At 41.7% G+C, this 16,857-nt stretch overlaps 1 protein-coding gene across 2 annotated transcripts in view; it reads left to right on the forward strand.

Moving 5' to 3' along the window:
- The window catches only part of brip1 (BRCA1 interacting helicase 1), a 38,584-nt gene that overhangs the window by 6,485 nt on the left and 15,242 nt on the right, over positions 1-16,857 (forward strand). For both annotated transcript variants that reach the window (XM_056375103.1, XM_056375104.1), the window contains exons 7-14: positions 2,675-2,959; positions 5,131-5,349; positions 5,445-5,644; positions 6,271-6,403; positions 7,258-7,412; positions 7,510-7,687; positions 7,848-7,988; positions 9,141-9,302. In XM_056375103.1, coding sequence (XP_056231078.1) covers positions 2,675-2,959; positions 5,131-5,349; positions 5,445-5,644; positions 6,271-6,403; positions 7,258-7,412; positions 7,510-7,687; positions 7,848-7,988; positions 9,141-9,302 — 1,473 coding nt within the window. The remainder of the gene's footprint in view (positions 1-2,674; positions 2,960-5,130; positions 5,350-5,444; positions 5,645-6,270; positions 6,404-7,257; positions 7,413-7,509; positions 7,688-7,847; positions 7,989-9,140; positions 9,303-16,857) is intronic.

A 16,857-nucleotide genomic window follows, 5' to 3' on the forward strand; every position in this document is an offset into this window, starting at 1 on the left:
CGTAACTGTTCCAGAGGAGAAAGGTAACTTGAACTGGTGTTGGGGCCCTGCAGCACCTCTGTTTATTTTTCACATGGGCTCAGGGCTCGTTATCCCTCTTAACTCTGAGAGATGGCTCTCTAAGGGCCCTCTCTGGCCTGTACTCCATCACACATTGTAATATTTGATGGGCAAACATGCTTGGAAAATCTGAGCTGGTGGGTAACCTGAGCCACTCGTCTGTCGTCACAAGTGCTACCTTCTGATCCCCATTGTAAGTTGCGATGCGTGACAGCACATACCATTCATTCTTACCTGGAATCATTCAGGTAATTTGCAGGGAATTTAGGGATAAACATTTTTTTCCAAGCTTGTGAATAATGTTTATTGATTATTGACAAAAATATGATCATCTCTAAAGAAAGAGGCAAGACACTTTTCACAAAAGTCTAAAGATAATACCGTGGACAAGGTGCACATATCAGTGCTGACCTTTTGGTCTGGTTCCTTTCACTGGAGGTCACCAACCTCTTGTTACTCCAATTAAAAGACAGTAATTAGTGGACAGTCTTCTCCTTTATCATCTTTACCTTCAGTCATTGTCAAAATTATTGGCACCACTGAATTTTAAGAATATCTTCTGAAATACATGCAAATGGACCAATTTTGTATAACCAGGATATTTAATAAAATATTACTTATAAAACAACAAAAAATAAAATGTTTTCATGTAGTGAAATAAAATATACAGTCAAACACAATTATTGGCACCTTTTTATGAATATAAATGAAAACAAACGAGACTCATCTCATTAAACTCGACTCTGACAGTTATGAATCACTACATCAAGATTCAGTTCATGTCTGTTGTTGGGCAAAAAGCCAGAAATACTACAGATGTTAGTGGTAGCTAATAAATTAATCATTAAAATAAATTAAGATGTGAAAATGAGCTCAGCAGCAGAAGATATTGTGTAACTCTCCTGTGTTTAACATGCTGCGATCAGATGGATCAACAATAACTGAGACGCCTTTTTATGATGTCCGACATGTTTTCACTAAATAAATTTGTCAAAATAAACACAAAACAGAGATAAATATTTAGATTCTTTAGCGTTGGACCTTAAAGAATCCAGATGTTTTACTGATCAGGAACTTGATCCTACCTGTCGCCATGGAAAATACTTGGATTTTTAAAACAGAATGTCTATGTAATTAATTTTTTCTTTTTACAAAAATGTACTGATTACTGTTATTTCCTCTAAATTAGGGTCTTTTGTAACAAACATTGTGCAGGAAATGAAACTGAAGAAAAAGATATAAGCTTAAGTTAAATAGCTAAACTAGTGAAACCAGTGTAAATTATCACTATTACTTCTGCTGCTGCTTCTACTATTGATATTGATTTATTTTGGACTTAAAGATCTTCAATAATATTATACTTCCAGTTCTGGATTGGAGGAGCCAGTGATCGGATGATGAATGTGAGCCACTGAACAGTCAAAGAGTACACCACTTAAAAGAACTCAACACATAAGCAGGATCAGTTTCATAAATGGTGCCGGCTACACTTAACCCGTGAGCGGGAGGAAAAAAGACTCCACCACGTCACTGGACGGCTAATTATGAAGCAGCTACGTTTTCCCAGCCACCACAGTGGTTTCGCCTATCAACTTTCGTACGGAGGAAAGGTCATCTGCTGCAGAGAGACCGCACGCCTGATCTATGGACACTCGTTCTTTAAACTTCACAAGAGAAAACAGGACAAGTCTTTCAGAAAGTGTATTGAGACAATAGGTAATGGTGATGAGTTGGTAATGTTTTGAATCCTAAAACACTGAGAGGCTATGAATGCCATGTAGATGTGTGCAAGCTTTGTGGTTTAAAGATACTATATGTAAGAATATGAAGCAATTTACATGTATTAATCACTTTTTTCATTGCCAGTGTAAACAGATTGTGACATAAAATAAGACCTTTTTCCGACTTACTCAGTTGCCTGTAACTGGACTGATTTCTATGTGAAGGACTCGGGGCCTATTTTCTGTCAAAATTCAAAGGATGTGACGTTTATGCTCCTGAGTGACTCACTGCCTGCCCCCCCCCAATGCAGCCTGCTAATGTCAACAAACTTAGTGGCAATAGTTATAATAATAATATAATAAAAAGAGTTATCAGAAAATGACATCAGTTCTTATAACAGACAGCAGAGTCAGATCTTTGCGTCGTCTCAAAGCTGAATCCTTTCTGTTGGACCTGAAGTTAAGTTGGTGTCCAACCACTCGCTGCTCTCCAATGAGGGGCGCTCCCTGAGACACAACAGTTGCCCCAGTAACGAGGGTGTGACGGCAGCTGATCAGTTGTTCTAGCGACTTCGCTCCAAAGATGGATAGAGCAGAACTTTCAGGCTGAAGAAGATCTTTATAAGCAGGCAAATGTTGACTGTACAGCTGTTGCTGACTTCCCTGTTTGACTGTGAGTCTGCCAGTTTCTCTGAAGGCCTATTCCCCCACCCACTGGGTTGGATGAAGAAATGAAATCAGAGGAGCAATAAATAAGAACAATGCAGATTTCTTTCTTGTTCAGTAAATTTCTGATATCAATCAGCCTGGTGGGCTGCCGTCCTCCTTGCTCCTCAGACTAGTTCTGGTTCTGAAATCTAACTTTCAACATTTGTTTCTTCTTCTCTGTCCAGCCCCTGGAGCCCTGCTCCTGGTGCCCGTGTGCTTCAGCCAAAGAGAGCGTAAAGGACAAGGACAAAGACAAAGACAAAGACGGCAAAAAGAAGATGCCTAAGATCTTCTTCGGAACCCGCACTCATAAACAGATCACCCAGATCGCCCACGAGCTGAAACGCACCGTGTACTCCAGCGTGCCGATGACCATCTTGTCAAGCAGAGATCACACCTGCATCAACCCGGAAGTGGCGCCTCATTCCAACCGCAACGAACGCTGCAAGGACCTGCTGGAGGGCAAGGATGTGAGGATGAACACTGACAAACGCACACAAATCATTATTATTCACATAAATAACTGAAATCAAAGAGTCACATCCTGTAGGTTTTAAAGGTGGATGTCTGGATCAACAAGTGCAGTAGACGCAGGTATTTATCGGCTCCGTTCAGCATTGATGTAAACACAACACCTGGGTGAAGACGTTAATTTTCAACCCTTTTCTGAGCTGTGATGTCGTTCAGACCACAAACACACCTGTCACCTGTCCAGCACGGTGCTGAGTACACTGAGCTTGGTGATGAAAGAGTGAGCTGCAGCCCTGAAATAGGTTTTAAAAACACAGTCATCGATCGAAGTGTCCATTTTACCAGTTTGCACGGAGGCTAGCAGCCGTCTCTTTCTGTCTACTTCTGCATCTGTGTGTGTGTGTGTGCGTGCGTGCGTGCGTGCGTGCGTGCGTGCGTGCGTGCGTGCGTGTACGGGCTCTGTAACTGCATGTGGTGACATCGTGTGTGTTGTCTCCGGCAAACTTGGTCGGCAGTGTACAAGGAGTCAACCGCCTTTTCAGCAAGTTTACCTACGTTTACAAAAAAATCGCTTATACTCACTAATTTTGGTGTAAACGGGGTTTAACTTGACCACACACCATCACGTACTGTGAAACGACCTTTACTACAGGGATATTCAGTCACCCTGTAACACAGACTGTAAGGTAACTGCTACCAGACAAATTTCCTTCAATAATGTCGCCTGAGAGCAGCAATTATCCTGCTACAATATCCACAATTGTTGCAGCAGAGTCTTTCTAACACACTGAAATGTCAAGGACCATTTTCTTTTTTAGAAACATGAGACACTTGTAACCCCTCATACTGTCCTGAAGTTGAGGCGCCTACTGTAATGAGGACAATTAAGCTGTCAGTGGAGGTGTTGTCTAACTTAGTCATATGAAATAACTGGCCTGGTTCTAACCCCTCGCCGGAGTGAGATGTCAGTGATGCTCTGTGTCGTCGTCACCTCGGGGTCTAGTCTAGTCCGTGTCGGGTTACCGTGCTGTACAGACACAAAGTGATTCATACACATTGATAAGCTAATGGAGGCATCAGTCAAAACACCTGCCCTCCCTCCGTTTTAACGCCTGACTTTCTTAAACTAACCGCGCTGCTCGTTAATCCCCCGACTCCCCTTTCACCGAGCAGACGGGGCTCAGTGTCGGCGCAGCGTCCGAGTTTAGCGCGTCATTGTGAGAAGCAGACCACCTCATTCAGAGGTTATTATTGTGTCTGGAGGTCGCAGAGTCCACCGGTGTACAGTGTTTGTGTGACAGTGTCACCTCAAGCTGTTGGACTCATAAAGAGCAGGGTGGGACGTCTGAAGCGGGAACCTCAGCTGACAGAGTAATTGGGGCTCGGTACATGAGCTGCTGCGTCTTTACACGTCTTTTTCATTCAGTGTGTCAGTGTCAGGACATGAGAACCACGACAATACCTGCAACACCTGATCACAGGCAGGTCTCTAAAGTACTGTGTCAACTCTGGTAACTGGGGGAAGAAAGTCTAATGTCACATATTTTAAACTGACGAATAAAAAGGAAGATGGAGTCTGAAGATTTCACTATACTAATAATTAATATACTAATATTTATTTATTTATTTTAAATCAAAGTTGCTATTAGTTGATAATTTCTAAAAATGTAAAAGCCTTCAGTGTTTCCCTTTTATATTATTCTTGTCCATCAAACCTGTCACTGAATCAGTCAGACGACAATGTTATTCACTTAATCGTTATGAGTCTTTTAGTTGTCACTTTAAGGTTCTCACATGTGAATATTTTCTCTTATTAGTCACTGATGGTTGTAAACTCAGTGTATGTGAGAGGCTCCTTGTATACGTGCAAATATATGGCGGGAACTCCCTGATTCAAGATCTGAGGATTTATTTTATTATAGTTTTAGTTTCCTAGCTGCACAATATTTGTAAATTTTGTTCTAATTAATTTTTATTCATATTTGGGGCATTTCATCCAATTCAGTTTTTTCTGGTTTCTCTTTTTAAAGTGTGATGTGGTTTTGTTTGAATCTTTGGTTTCCTCTGTGAAGCACTTTAACATGGTTTCAGAAGGGGCTTTATAGATGAAGTGTAATATTATTATTATACTTTGATCTAATTCTCTCCTCTCTATAAATGTGTATTACAGGGCAGGTCGTGCCGGTTTTACCATGGGGTGCAGAGGATGCGGGACCACCAAAGTCTCCGGGCCAGTGGACTGCGTGAAGCCTGGGACATCGAGGACCTGGTGTCTCTGGGCAAACGGCTCCGCTCGTGCTCGTACTACGCTGCTCGTGAACTGATGCAGAGCGCCGCCATCATCTTCTGCCCGTACAACTACCTGCTGGACCCGATGATCAGAGAGAGTGTGAGGACACTTCAGTGTTCAGAGATACAGTCACAGTTTATACGGCGTGTAGGGATTAAATCCTCTTCCTTCTTTTCTTTGTCCATCTCCCTCAGATGGAGATCGACCTGGCGGGTCAGATCCTGGTGCTGGACGAAGCCCACAACATCGAGGACTGTGCGAGGGAGAGCGCCAGCTACACGTTAGACCGCAACAACCTGCTGACGTGCAAGGATGAGCTGGACAGCATGGTCAAGAACAAAATCAGAGCCTCCAAACACGAACCGCTCAGAAACTTCTGCTACAGCCTGATCAAGTCAGTCACTTAGAGATTCAATACCTCACTTGTGCGTAGGGATGGGCACCAAAACCCGGTATTAAACCAGCTCCGGGGACACATTTTTATCGATCCAACTTTATCGGTTCTGCTCTCGGTACTTGAGAAATTAAGAAAATCGATTTCATACATAAAACCTACTGATTCTGTTGAAGACTTTCGTCTATGAATGATGCATTTTCACGATTCCTAATCCAGAGGAGAAACCTCTCTCTGACACACAGAGACGCAGCTCTTAGAGTCCAGTGAAGTGTGGTTCAGTCTTTTAGACGTTAGAGCGGAAACACGAGCGATCTCTGGAAACGTCCAAGAGAAAGTCCGTTACACACAGTTTTCAACGGACTAGCTCGTATTTTACCCGTTGCTGCGCCAGGTGTGTTTTTATGTTAATTGAGAACATATGAGAATATAAGCAATGTTAATTCTGTTCTTTGTTTGTTTTGTTTTTTTCTTCTACAAAATGACAAAAAGTACCGATACGAGAACCGTTAAAGCACCGGATCGATAAGTTAAAATTAAAGTTAAAGTCTTTACCCATCCCTCTTTGTGCACATCTGTGGTTCATGATTGGAGTAGATATTTACTCATCGTGTCTCTTGGTGCAGCTGGATCCAGGAGAGCCAGGGCCTGCTGAGTGAGAGAGGATACGAGACGGCGAGTAAAGTCTGGAATGGGAAGGACATCCTGGGAATCTTTCACGACCTGGGCATCACTGCAGGCACCTTTAATCTCCTGAAGGTAACACACCCTCCAAATGTCTCTGCTCTACATGTAGACTATTCATGTTTACCACACCCATACACTTTCTAGCATGACTTCATTAGCTTCAGTTGATCTGATGCATGCTGTGAATTGTATTATTATTATTGTTAGCAGTTAGCAGTTAGCAGCTCCGCTTCACTGTAGAATGAGCGTAGTTCAAATGTCCAGTCCAACCCTCACCTGTCTGATGAGTGTGAGTCCTCGAGGGCAGTTTACTGAAATCTGTAGCTTGTTTCCTGTTAGTAAGTAAAATCTGACTTTTGGCACAAATCTACATATTTGGAAATTATCATCACATATCACAAGACAAACAAGTTATAGAGCTTCTCCCTCTCGCTAACGTGATGGTTTTAAAGCTCCGCGGTGGCGACAGCTGTGTCCAGAGGCTCTATGCTTTCAGGTTGTTCGTCCGCCTGTCTCATTCTCACGAGCAAGATATCTCAGTAACACCTTGAGGGAGTTTCTTCAGATTTCATACAAACGTTCTTTTGGACTCAAGGAGGAACTGATAAGATTTTGGTGGTCAAAGGTCAAAGGTCAAGGCCACAGTGATGTTACAAAACATGGGTTTGGCTCCTTGATTGTGATATCTCAGGAGCACAGAGAGAAATTCTCTTTTTTGGCATAATTTGGCACAAACGTTTATTTACTCCAGCTTTTTCTCTTTCATCATCTTCAGTAAAATCACTTTGTCATTGATGGGAAAAGGAAAAAGAAGCAGCTGGGTCTCATTTATTTATGTGATATTTGTGATTTGTCGCGTGTTCTTATTTGTTGTCAGACGTTCTGTTTTGTTCTCCCGTGTCGTCCGTCGTGTTTCTGTGTGATAGCAAAACCTGGCGGCAGTGCTGGAGAAGGAGGAGCGTGTTGGTTTGGTTAATGGTAAAGAGGACATGGTGCAGGTCCCAGTCATCAGCTCCGCTTCCTCCACTGTCCTCAAAAACCTCTTCATGGTTCTGGATTTCCTCTTCAGAGACAACTGCAGGTCAGAGACGACTCGGAGTCATGCTGGTGCTTCAGATAAACCGTCATGTGGTTTAAAGAACTGAGCGGTTGCTTTGTTGCGCTGCGTGTCTCTGCAGGTTTGCCGAGGACTACCGTGTAGCTCTGCAGAGGACCTACGCCTGGTCGAACCAGCTCCCACCTGATGTCCCCGACGCTCAGGGCTTTTTGGTGCGGCCTCGATACAGACAGCGCCAGAGCGCCCGAGTGAAGACAGAAGTCCTGATGCTCAACTTCTGGTGCCTCAACCCGGCTGTGGTAAGAGGTTAGATGTGGCAGACTCCACCATGTAGGCCACAGTGACGGCTCTGAATATGAAATATGTAATTTCCAGGTTCTTCAGCCTCCACTGAGCCACCGTGCTTTATGTTATATATTTTTATTGAAGCTTCATTCTGTCTGTGTCTGTGTCTCCCAGGCTTTCTCCGACCTGAGCGGGTCGGTGCACAGCATCGTGCTCACATCTGGAACCCTGTCACCCATGGGCTCCTTCTCCTCTGAACTCGGGGTGAAGTTCTCCATCCAGCTGGAGGCCAATCACGTCATCAACAAGTCGCAGGTGGGTATCTCGTGTCGTCGAGCCTCAGGGAACATTGAGCGCTTGATCCGGATTATAATCCCAATTAGATGATGTGACTCTTAATTGTGATTTGATGTTAAAACCTCCCTCCGTTCTCCTCGGGACTCATTGAAATCTTCCTGAAACCTGCATCTGAGAAAGAGTTGTATAACTGTCTTTGGTCCAGCAGGTTTCCAGAGAGTCATTACAAAGTCTTAAAAATTTAAATAAGGGAAAATAAGAATGTCTCTTATTTACCGTAAAGTTGTTGTAGGTATTAAATTTGCAGATGGCGTGTTTAAGAAAAAACCAAAGCCAAGAATAATTATGGTGTTGCGGTTTCATGTCACTTCTTCCACACTGCTGTTGCTTCGTTAACAGACACAAATTTATTTTTAAGACGTGGTTGTGCCGACACACTAGGTGGCGCTAACCTAATAGTTTGACATAAAACACTAAAAATATGTTGTTCTCCTTCTGATCATCTAAAGATTTATATGAAATTCTGTTGTGGGATTTAGAAAATGTTTAGCAGTAATAGGAGTTGATAGTTATTTCTACCAACATGCAAAACAAATGGTGTGGTTCTTTTGATATTCTCCTCCTGAGATTCTCCTCTGCCTCTATTTTAAAACATCGTTTACAGGAGAACAAGAAACAAAAGTCTGAATAAAAGAATTTAAATTTATCGAGGTCTTAAAAAGCATCGATTTAGATGTGTAAAATGGTTCAGGATCCCTGGTCCAGGTCAAAGTTCAACTAGAGTAGAAATGTCTGTGAGCCGTGATTGTTTCAGCAGGTTGAACATTAAATCTGAGGGTGTAGAAACCAATCTGAAACTGTGACCAGTGGTTTGTTCCACATCTGTATAGCTGCCACTTTTGTCCAGCAGATGTCACAGTCTAACTGCTGGAGAGTAATTAAACTCATCTGCAGGCCTGGTCTAATGGAGCTGTTCAGGGGTTTAATCAATAATCACCACATTTACATCACTCCAGTGACTAATGCTAGAGGTGACATTAAATACGTTGCAGATTATGTCACAACTGGTTTGTTGGACTTAGACATGTTTGGTCTTGGTCACCGCTCCGGCTGTGTGCATGAGAGTATTTATGATATGAAGTATATTGGTGATATCAACCTTCTCTTCAGGTTTGGGTGGGAACCATTGGTGCAGGACCACAAGGCAGAAAACTCTGCGCCACCTTCCAGCACACTGAAACCTACACCTTCCAGGACGAGGTGGGGGCCCTGCTGCTCCACATCTGCCAGGTCGTGGCCAAAGGTGTGCTCTGCTTCTTGCCGTCCTACAAGGTAAATACACGACTAAAACACACTCTGCTGAGACAGGAAACAGGCTGTCACATGTTCTTCATCACAGGGTCAGGTATTTGTGGTGTGATCACATCAACAAAACAATTAACAACTCAAACTCCTACAAAATAAATGTGTCTAAAACACTTTTTTTGCACATGTGAAATTAATGTGAAAACATGTTAAAATCACAGGTGAAATGTGAGCACGTGAGGTTTCGGAACATTTTTGTGGTGTAATGTGTGAAGCCGATGGGATTACATGTATAAACCCATGTACACAGTATGTTGTTCGTCAGCTCTCACATTACTGCGCTCCTTCAAATGTCACGCTGAAACTTTAAAAATCTGCAGTATTTGTGACATGTTACAACATGCGGTAACATGTTTTCCACATATGGTACCATGTGACACGTGATCAAATGTAGGAAACACATGTGGAAAACATGTGGAAAACATGGGAAATTCATGTGGTTTTTCGTAGGGTGGAAAACTCTGGATGCAGCTTACCACTCAGGATAAACTGATACTAATAGAAGTAAGAAAATAAGATAAAATATACTAATAATAATCATAATATTACTGCACTAATAAAATAAATAGAGATAAAAGGAAATGTAGTGAAATGTGCAAAACAAGCTTTATTCATCAGACTGCGCTCAGATTCCTTCTCTGTTTTCAGAGTAAACAGAGGCTTTAACCAGTGTGAATATAGTGTTCCTAATAAAGTGCTCACTGAGTCTACATCATTAGAGGAGTGGTGATCACATCGTCTTAGAACATCTTTACTTTCTCCTTGATCTTATTGTCATTGACTCTCAGTATTAATGCCATTGTGTTGAAGTGTTGCTGTTGGACCGTGCACTTCCACGTGTCACCACTGGGGGGCGCTGGAGACCGCGAACTGGAGAACTGTCCAGTGCTTTTGTTGTTTGAAGGTATTTGTATTAACTTCAGTTTCCAAAGCCTCCGCTGGATCCCGGCAGATCCCAGTGTGACGAGCTCGGCCTCCGCCGGTGTCGTGTGTCTCAATAGATCACCGCTGATCAATACAGGCGGTTGTCAGGTTCTTGTTAAGTGCCGTCATCCTCGCAGAAGTGGATCCTCTTTCAGTTAATGAGAGCACACTCGTAGACACTTTGTCCCCCTTTGTTTGTTGTGCGTTTTTGTTGATGAATAATTCACGTGCGCTGCAGCTCACTTGTCACATCAGCTCACAGCGGGGGAAAGTGGATTTCATTTATCATTGTGCGTTTGTCCACACTGCACATGTTACATGTGACTCCGGTCAGTTCAGCAATTTGGTTAATTAACACACTGACAGTGGGAAACTCCAGAGTTTAAAGTCAGTATGAAAATAAATCACTTAAAATCTTTATATTATCATAATGCAGCGATTCTCTGCTTTTTATTTAACGTGACGTGTTTTCTACGTTTATCCCGTTTTCTTCCCGTTATAACCCTGTTTTTATTTTAATAGTAATTAAAATGTTTTTTTAAAAAAAGGAAAGAGAAGACAAAAATTAAATGTTGTTCAGGTGGCACATGTTGTTTTTTAATGATGTCAGATTGTCTTTGGGGGACTGTGCCGCCATGTTGGAAACCACGCACATAATGAGTTAAACCCATTAAACAATAAAAGCAGAGACCTTTAACCATTTTTACTTCCATGGTGAAGAATTCTGCTTCTTGTTACATAAATAATATGTTTTAAATCCCTGAAGTCTCACTCTGCTCGTTGTTTCTCAGCCAGATCTTTATATTATAACGCAGCTTCTGTTTTTGACTTCCAGCCCTTTAAAAATGAAGCTTTCTCCACTTTTATCACTGGTTGTGATGTTTGTGCTTCGATTATCACCAGTGTCACTGATTCATTTATTTCCTCTTAGTATTATATATATATAATAGTAATTTACAGTAAAGAAGGAAATAGTTGAATAGCAAATGTTCTTTTTTTTTTATGTTTTTCTATATATATACCATGTTTGGAACCGCTGTTATAATTTATATCCATTAAACAATAAAAGCAGAGACTTTTAACCATTTTTACGTTGATGGTGAAGAATTCTCTGCTTCTTGTTACATAAATAATATGTTTTAAATCCCTGAAGTCTCACTCTACTCATTGTTTCTGAGCCAGCTCCTTCACACCAGCAAAAATACTATATATGTAAATAATATTCAATTTATAGAAATACATTTCAATTATTTTCTAGCCTTGAATCCTCCACAGCTTCTCTAGAAATATATCTTACACCCCTTTTTATCATGTAAAATCTTCAGTTGTACATTGTGATAAATGTTAGCGCAGTGAAACCTTGTCTCCTGCTCTGTCGTTGTGTCTCAGCAGCCGAGTGTGAGTGTTTGAAGCTCACGGTTGTTTTATATGAGCTATCACCTGCTGTATTGTTCCACACTCACATCCTGCATCAGCTGCAGAGACATGTTATCATGGAAGCCAGACACGGATCCTCTGCTGAGCTCTGATGAGTCAGTGTCATTTTCAGTGGACACGTCAAACGCTGAAACCTTTACAGTTGTGTTTTGCCCTCGGCAAATTTAGTTTTTGCCTTTGGCGTGCGAGCGCAGTCTGTGTTTGACTTGTGTTTCATGATGTCACACGCTGTGATGGCCGGTTTGGTTCCTCCGCAGCCCGTGTTGGCTCGCTATCCAGTTGCGCTCTCGAAGCAGCTGATGACGCCGCCGCCATCCAAACTGTGAGGGAAAGCTAAGAAGACCGGGGGCCTGGTTGTTTTCTCGTTTTACCTTCCTTTCTGTCGGCCTGCGATGCCAGCAGAGCAGCGACGACGAGCTGAGGGATGTTTTTTTATTAATGATAGCCGTGTAGGAGTCTTCTGTCTCTCTCTCTGCTGATGCATAAATATTTAATCTGCAGCCAGCTCTTAAAGATGAGGAGATGAGGGGATATGAAGGGCTGGGGTATTAATTGGAGCCCGTGGAGGCCTCGTTGGTGCCGCTGAGTCCCGTCTGCTCTGTGATCTGTGTGTTTGTGTGTGTGCGGGCTACAGCGAGAGGATAGGTCATCTCCAGACGTCCCTGTTCAGTGTGTCTAGGTGATGCTATCAGCCCCTCATACACAACGGAGGAGGGAGCGGTGAGGAGAGCAGGGTCAGAGAGGTGTCTCTTAAAGCTCTGTTCACTGCCCTCACACACAAACACAAATACACACAGTCAGAAATACACAGCAGGAAGCTCTGTCTCTCTTTCCAGCTCAATCAGTGTCTTCTCCTTTATTTGGAATCAGTCTTCTTTGTTAACTCCGTTTACAGAGATCCATCTTCTCAGTTTGTTTGTTTTACAATGTAATTATGAAAATAAAGAGAACAGGAAAACAGAGCATTGAGATAAAAAAATATTAATAAAATAATATAATAAATAGACAAAAAAAATAATTAAATCAACAAGCTCAAACAAAAGATATGGACCGGTCCTCTATAGACGGTGCGTCCGGCTTAAACTGTTTCTTTGTGGTTGCTTTTTGCAGCAGCTACACTTCAAATAAATATTGTGTTTTAATGCTTGTAGATGTTCGTCCCAAATATGATCACTACGTCAGAATAAATGTTACTCCAAAAAGTATTTACTTTTGAACCAAAGCATGTGAGAATGAGTCGCTTCCTGGGAGCCACAGTCTTTTTAGTATTTAAGTTTCTGTAGCTGTGGTTTTCATTTCCAGGCAACTACAGTCAAATAAATGCAAAGAAAACTCAGGAGAGTGTTGGGCATTAGCGCACAGCTCAATACATTTCTTTTTTAAGACACATGGACACACAAAGTATGCTCACACACACACACACACACACACACACACACACACACACACACACACACTCCTGCACCAGTGCTGTGGTTTTGTAGCACTTTAGCCTCAACATCCCCCCAGTTAATGCCCATTAAAACCACAGCGGGCCCTGCCGTCTGGTCCCAGCCGCCAGAGGAACGGACCAGCGCTCCACAGGAGAGAGGGGGACTGATGGTTTATTAAAAAAAAAAAAAGCAGAAGTGGCAGCAAAAAAATGGCAGGGACTACAAGATGCTTTTAAAGGAGATTGAGATAAGGGCCATTAGGTGATGTCGCCTCGCTGTCTGTGTGAAGACGCACCCAGCGCTGGCGCCTGGTCTCTGCCGAGCGCGTGTCAAATCAAAGTCAAAGCGGACCGCGGGGTGAACACCCACCAGCACGCACCGTCCTCAGCAGCTCAGGGCTATCGAAGCACCAATCACACAGCTCCTCAAGTACTGTTATCTCAGAGCGAGACTGTTTCTGTCTGCGTCTGGGAGCATATTAGATTCATGGGTCAATTTGCTCAGTGTGGCATATACTTCCTGATTCTTTCTCAGAGCTGAGGTGATGTTTTATATGAGTTTTTACAGTGGAAACTTGAGGGTTACTGCTGTTTGACTGAGCTGCCTCACATTTTCAGACTTTGGATACCTCCTCCTTCAACCACACTTCTGTCTGCAGAGCTGCAGTGATTCATCTGCAGGTTATTAATCACTAAATTGTTTAATTTAAAAAAAAATTCTGAGAAAACAGTGAAAAAATTTGCAGGATTTTATCTGTAAATTTCTTCTTTCATTCGACCAACAGTCAGAAAAAAGAATCCTGTGGAAAGACTAAAACTAATGAATTGATCCTGCTTGTGTGTGTGTGTGTGTGTGTGTGTGTGTGTGTGTGGTGTGTGCGTGCGTGCGTGCGTGCGTGTGTGCGTGCGTGCGTGCGTGCATGCGTGTGCGTGCATGTCCAACACCTGACATATCTCATTCCTCTGAGCCGTAGAGCTCCAGTGTTTCCAGAGACAGATCAGTGACTCCGCTCAGTTGCACTGGGTGACACATTCCTTCGTTACCTGAAAACTAGAGATGCACGATTAATCAAAATATAATTAAAACCACAACATGGTCACGTGCAATCTTCAAATCACAGAAGCTCCAATTTTTTTGATAAAGGTCAAATATAGAGAAATACTTTATTTATCCCCTTGGAAAAATTCATATGTCTCATTGTTAGCATTAGCATTGTTAGCACCATAAGTGTTGTGGTGCTACAGAGACGCCCCGACCTAAAGATTATATTCTCCAGACGTGAAGGAAACATGTTTGATTGATAAAGACTCAACAAAATTAGTTTTCAGTGAAACTTAAATGAAAAAACGATCGTTCTGACTCATTTCGCAACATCCAAAAATAATTAATAAATAAAAAATAAATAATAATAAATTATTATTATTGTGGACTCGCCTGCTCAGGGCTTATGCACCCACTTTATATTGGCTCTAACCATTCAGCTACTGACTCGCCCTCATATTTAAACTTTTTTTTCTCTTTCCTATGTTACTATTTTATTATTATTATTATTATTATTATTATTATTATATCTAATTTTACATACATTTTTTTTAACCTGTTGTTTTTATGTTTTTTTGTTTTAAAGCACCATTTCTCTTATAAAAGGTGTGAAACAAATTTAAACAGGTTTATTATTATTTTTATTAAAATAATGCTTTGGAACAAACACTTAACAATAATATAAAATATCTCCAGCGTTATCTGTTTAGATTATTAAATCTTTACAGAAGTTTTTCTCAGTAAAAGTAATAAACCCCTGTATTTTAAAACCAATACTAACATCACAATGACAATCTGACAGTTATCACAGCTTCACAACTGACTGTAAAAGAGACAGTTTTAATAATTAATCTGCATGATGTAAAATCCTTATAGGGATGTTTATATTGAATTAACAGTGATGTTTATATTCGGCTCAGTTTAGAAGAACACACGTCTTCGAGGAGAAGTAAATGAAGTCACGTCGGTGATTGTCTTCCTCTCTGGGCAGCAGGTAGCGTTCCCGCCACGTGGCGTTGTCAGCGGCAGCATGGCAGCGATGTGTAGAGCGGAGGACGGGGGCAGAGTGGCAGGCCGGAGGTGGCAGGTGGCTTCTTGCCACCAGTCTTGGCGTGATGGTTGCTGTGATATTTTGGGACTGAATAATTTACACCGCAACAACACGTCTCCCCTCGCCACCGCGAAATGTGGCTCCTGGCTCCATGTTTCATTAATGCCGTCGCCTCCAAACCGCTTCCATAATTCAGCAGGCACTAGAGGAGCTGCAGCGTGTCGCCACACAGCTCACTGACACCGGGGACACGGGGAAGGAGAGAGAGGGAGGGAGGCCGGATGCAGAGGAGGTGAAAGATGGGGAGATAGTAAGTGGGGGGAAGAAAGGGAAAGTGTAAAAGTGCGAGAGACTACAGTTCACTGCCTCGATCTGGTTGTTTCACCACCCTGTCCCAATTGGCAGAGAGATCTGGCCCACTTTACCGTGTCACCAGCAGAGGCTGAGCATTGTACCCACCGTGCCTAGAAAGGACAATAAATTATTCACACTTTGTTGTGCCCTGCGACGTGCTAAACCCTGCTCATTCCCATTAATATGAGATCTATATAATGGATCTCTTGTTAAAGACTGACAGTGGTGGGAAACAGAGAGATTCACTTCTAATTGAAGACGAGTAGAATGATCAGAGATCAATCAATTAGACTTTATTTGTATAGCACTTTTCATACAAACAGTGTCACACACAGTCAAACCCATTTACACACAGAGCACTAAGAAATAAAAACTATAAAAATAAGACAACAATAACAGGAAGTGAGGAAACACTGAAGACTGGAGCAAAGATAAAGACAGAGAGATAAAATAATAAAATACTAAAACAGAGGAGTTTTATTAAAGTGAGTAAAACCATAAATGAAAGATTGGATATTAATATTATTGAGTAAAGGTAGAAATAAATAACCAGAGTTTATTAAAAGAAAATAATCATAGAATAAAAGGACATATCAGCGAAGCACCTTAGAATATATAAATAAACAGAAAGATTAATGAATGAAATTCAGAGTGAGTCTCAGACACGTATCCTACAGAATACAATGGCCATAAAGCAAAGTGTAATTTATTCTTTTTTAATGAACATAATTGGAACTTTATGATAAAACTTTGTCTTGTATATTATTTATTTTGCATGTACATATCTAACATGCTGTGGAATGTAATTAATAGGGTGCAGAAGCTGCCGACTTGTTTTCATGTTGTTTCTCTTTAAATATTTGCTGTCGTCTGTTTTCATGCCTTTGCTGTTTTATTGAGGTGTGTGGTTGAGGCTGTAGATTGACATTTTATAGCTCAGCTCAGTCTGGCAGCTAAACTCTCTATCAGATGTTGTCCTTAAATTATTCACGAAGGTGCTTGTGTCTGTAATTTTTCTGTCTGTAATTTCTTTGTTGAGCGTCTAACACTCACATGGTTGAAAGCCTTTGCTGAAGGTGCTAAAGATCCGTTTGACTGCACAGTCACACGCTCCGCTACACACCTACATCCACCCAGTTTCATTTATCACACCAGTCCCGTGATGTACGTGGCATGAAGCACAAACACCTGGAAAGTGAGGCAAAATCACCAACCACCAAAATCACTACTAATACTAAACCAGATATAAAAATATGTATTATTTAGTGTGTTAACTTTGCGT

This window comes from Seriola aureovittata, chromosome 4, assembly GCF_021018895.1.
Source record: "Seriola aureovittata isolate HTS-2021-v1 ecotype China chromosome 4, ASM2101889v1, whole genome shotgun sequence".
Taxonomy (NCBI): domain Eukaryota; kingdom Metazoa; phylum Chordata; class Actinopteri; order Carangiformes; family Carangidae; genus Seriola; species Seriola aureovittata.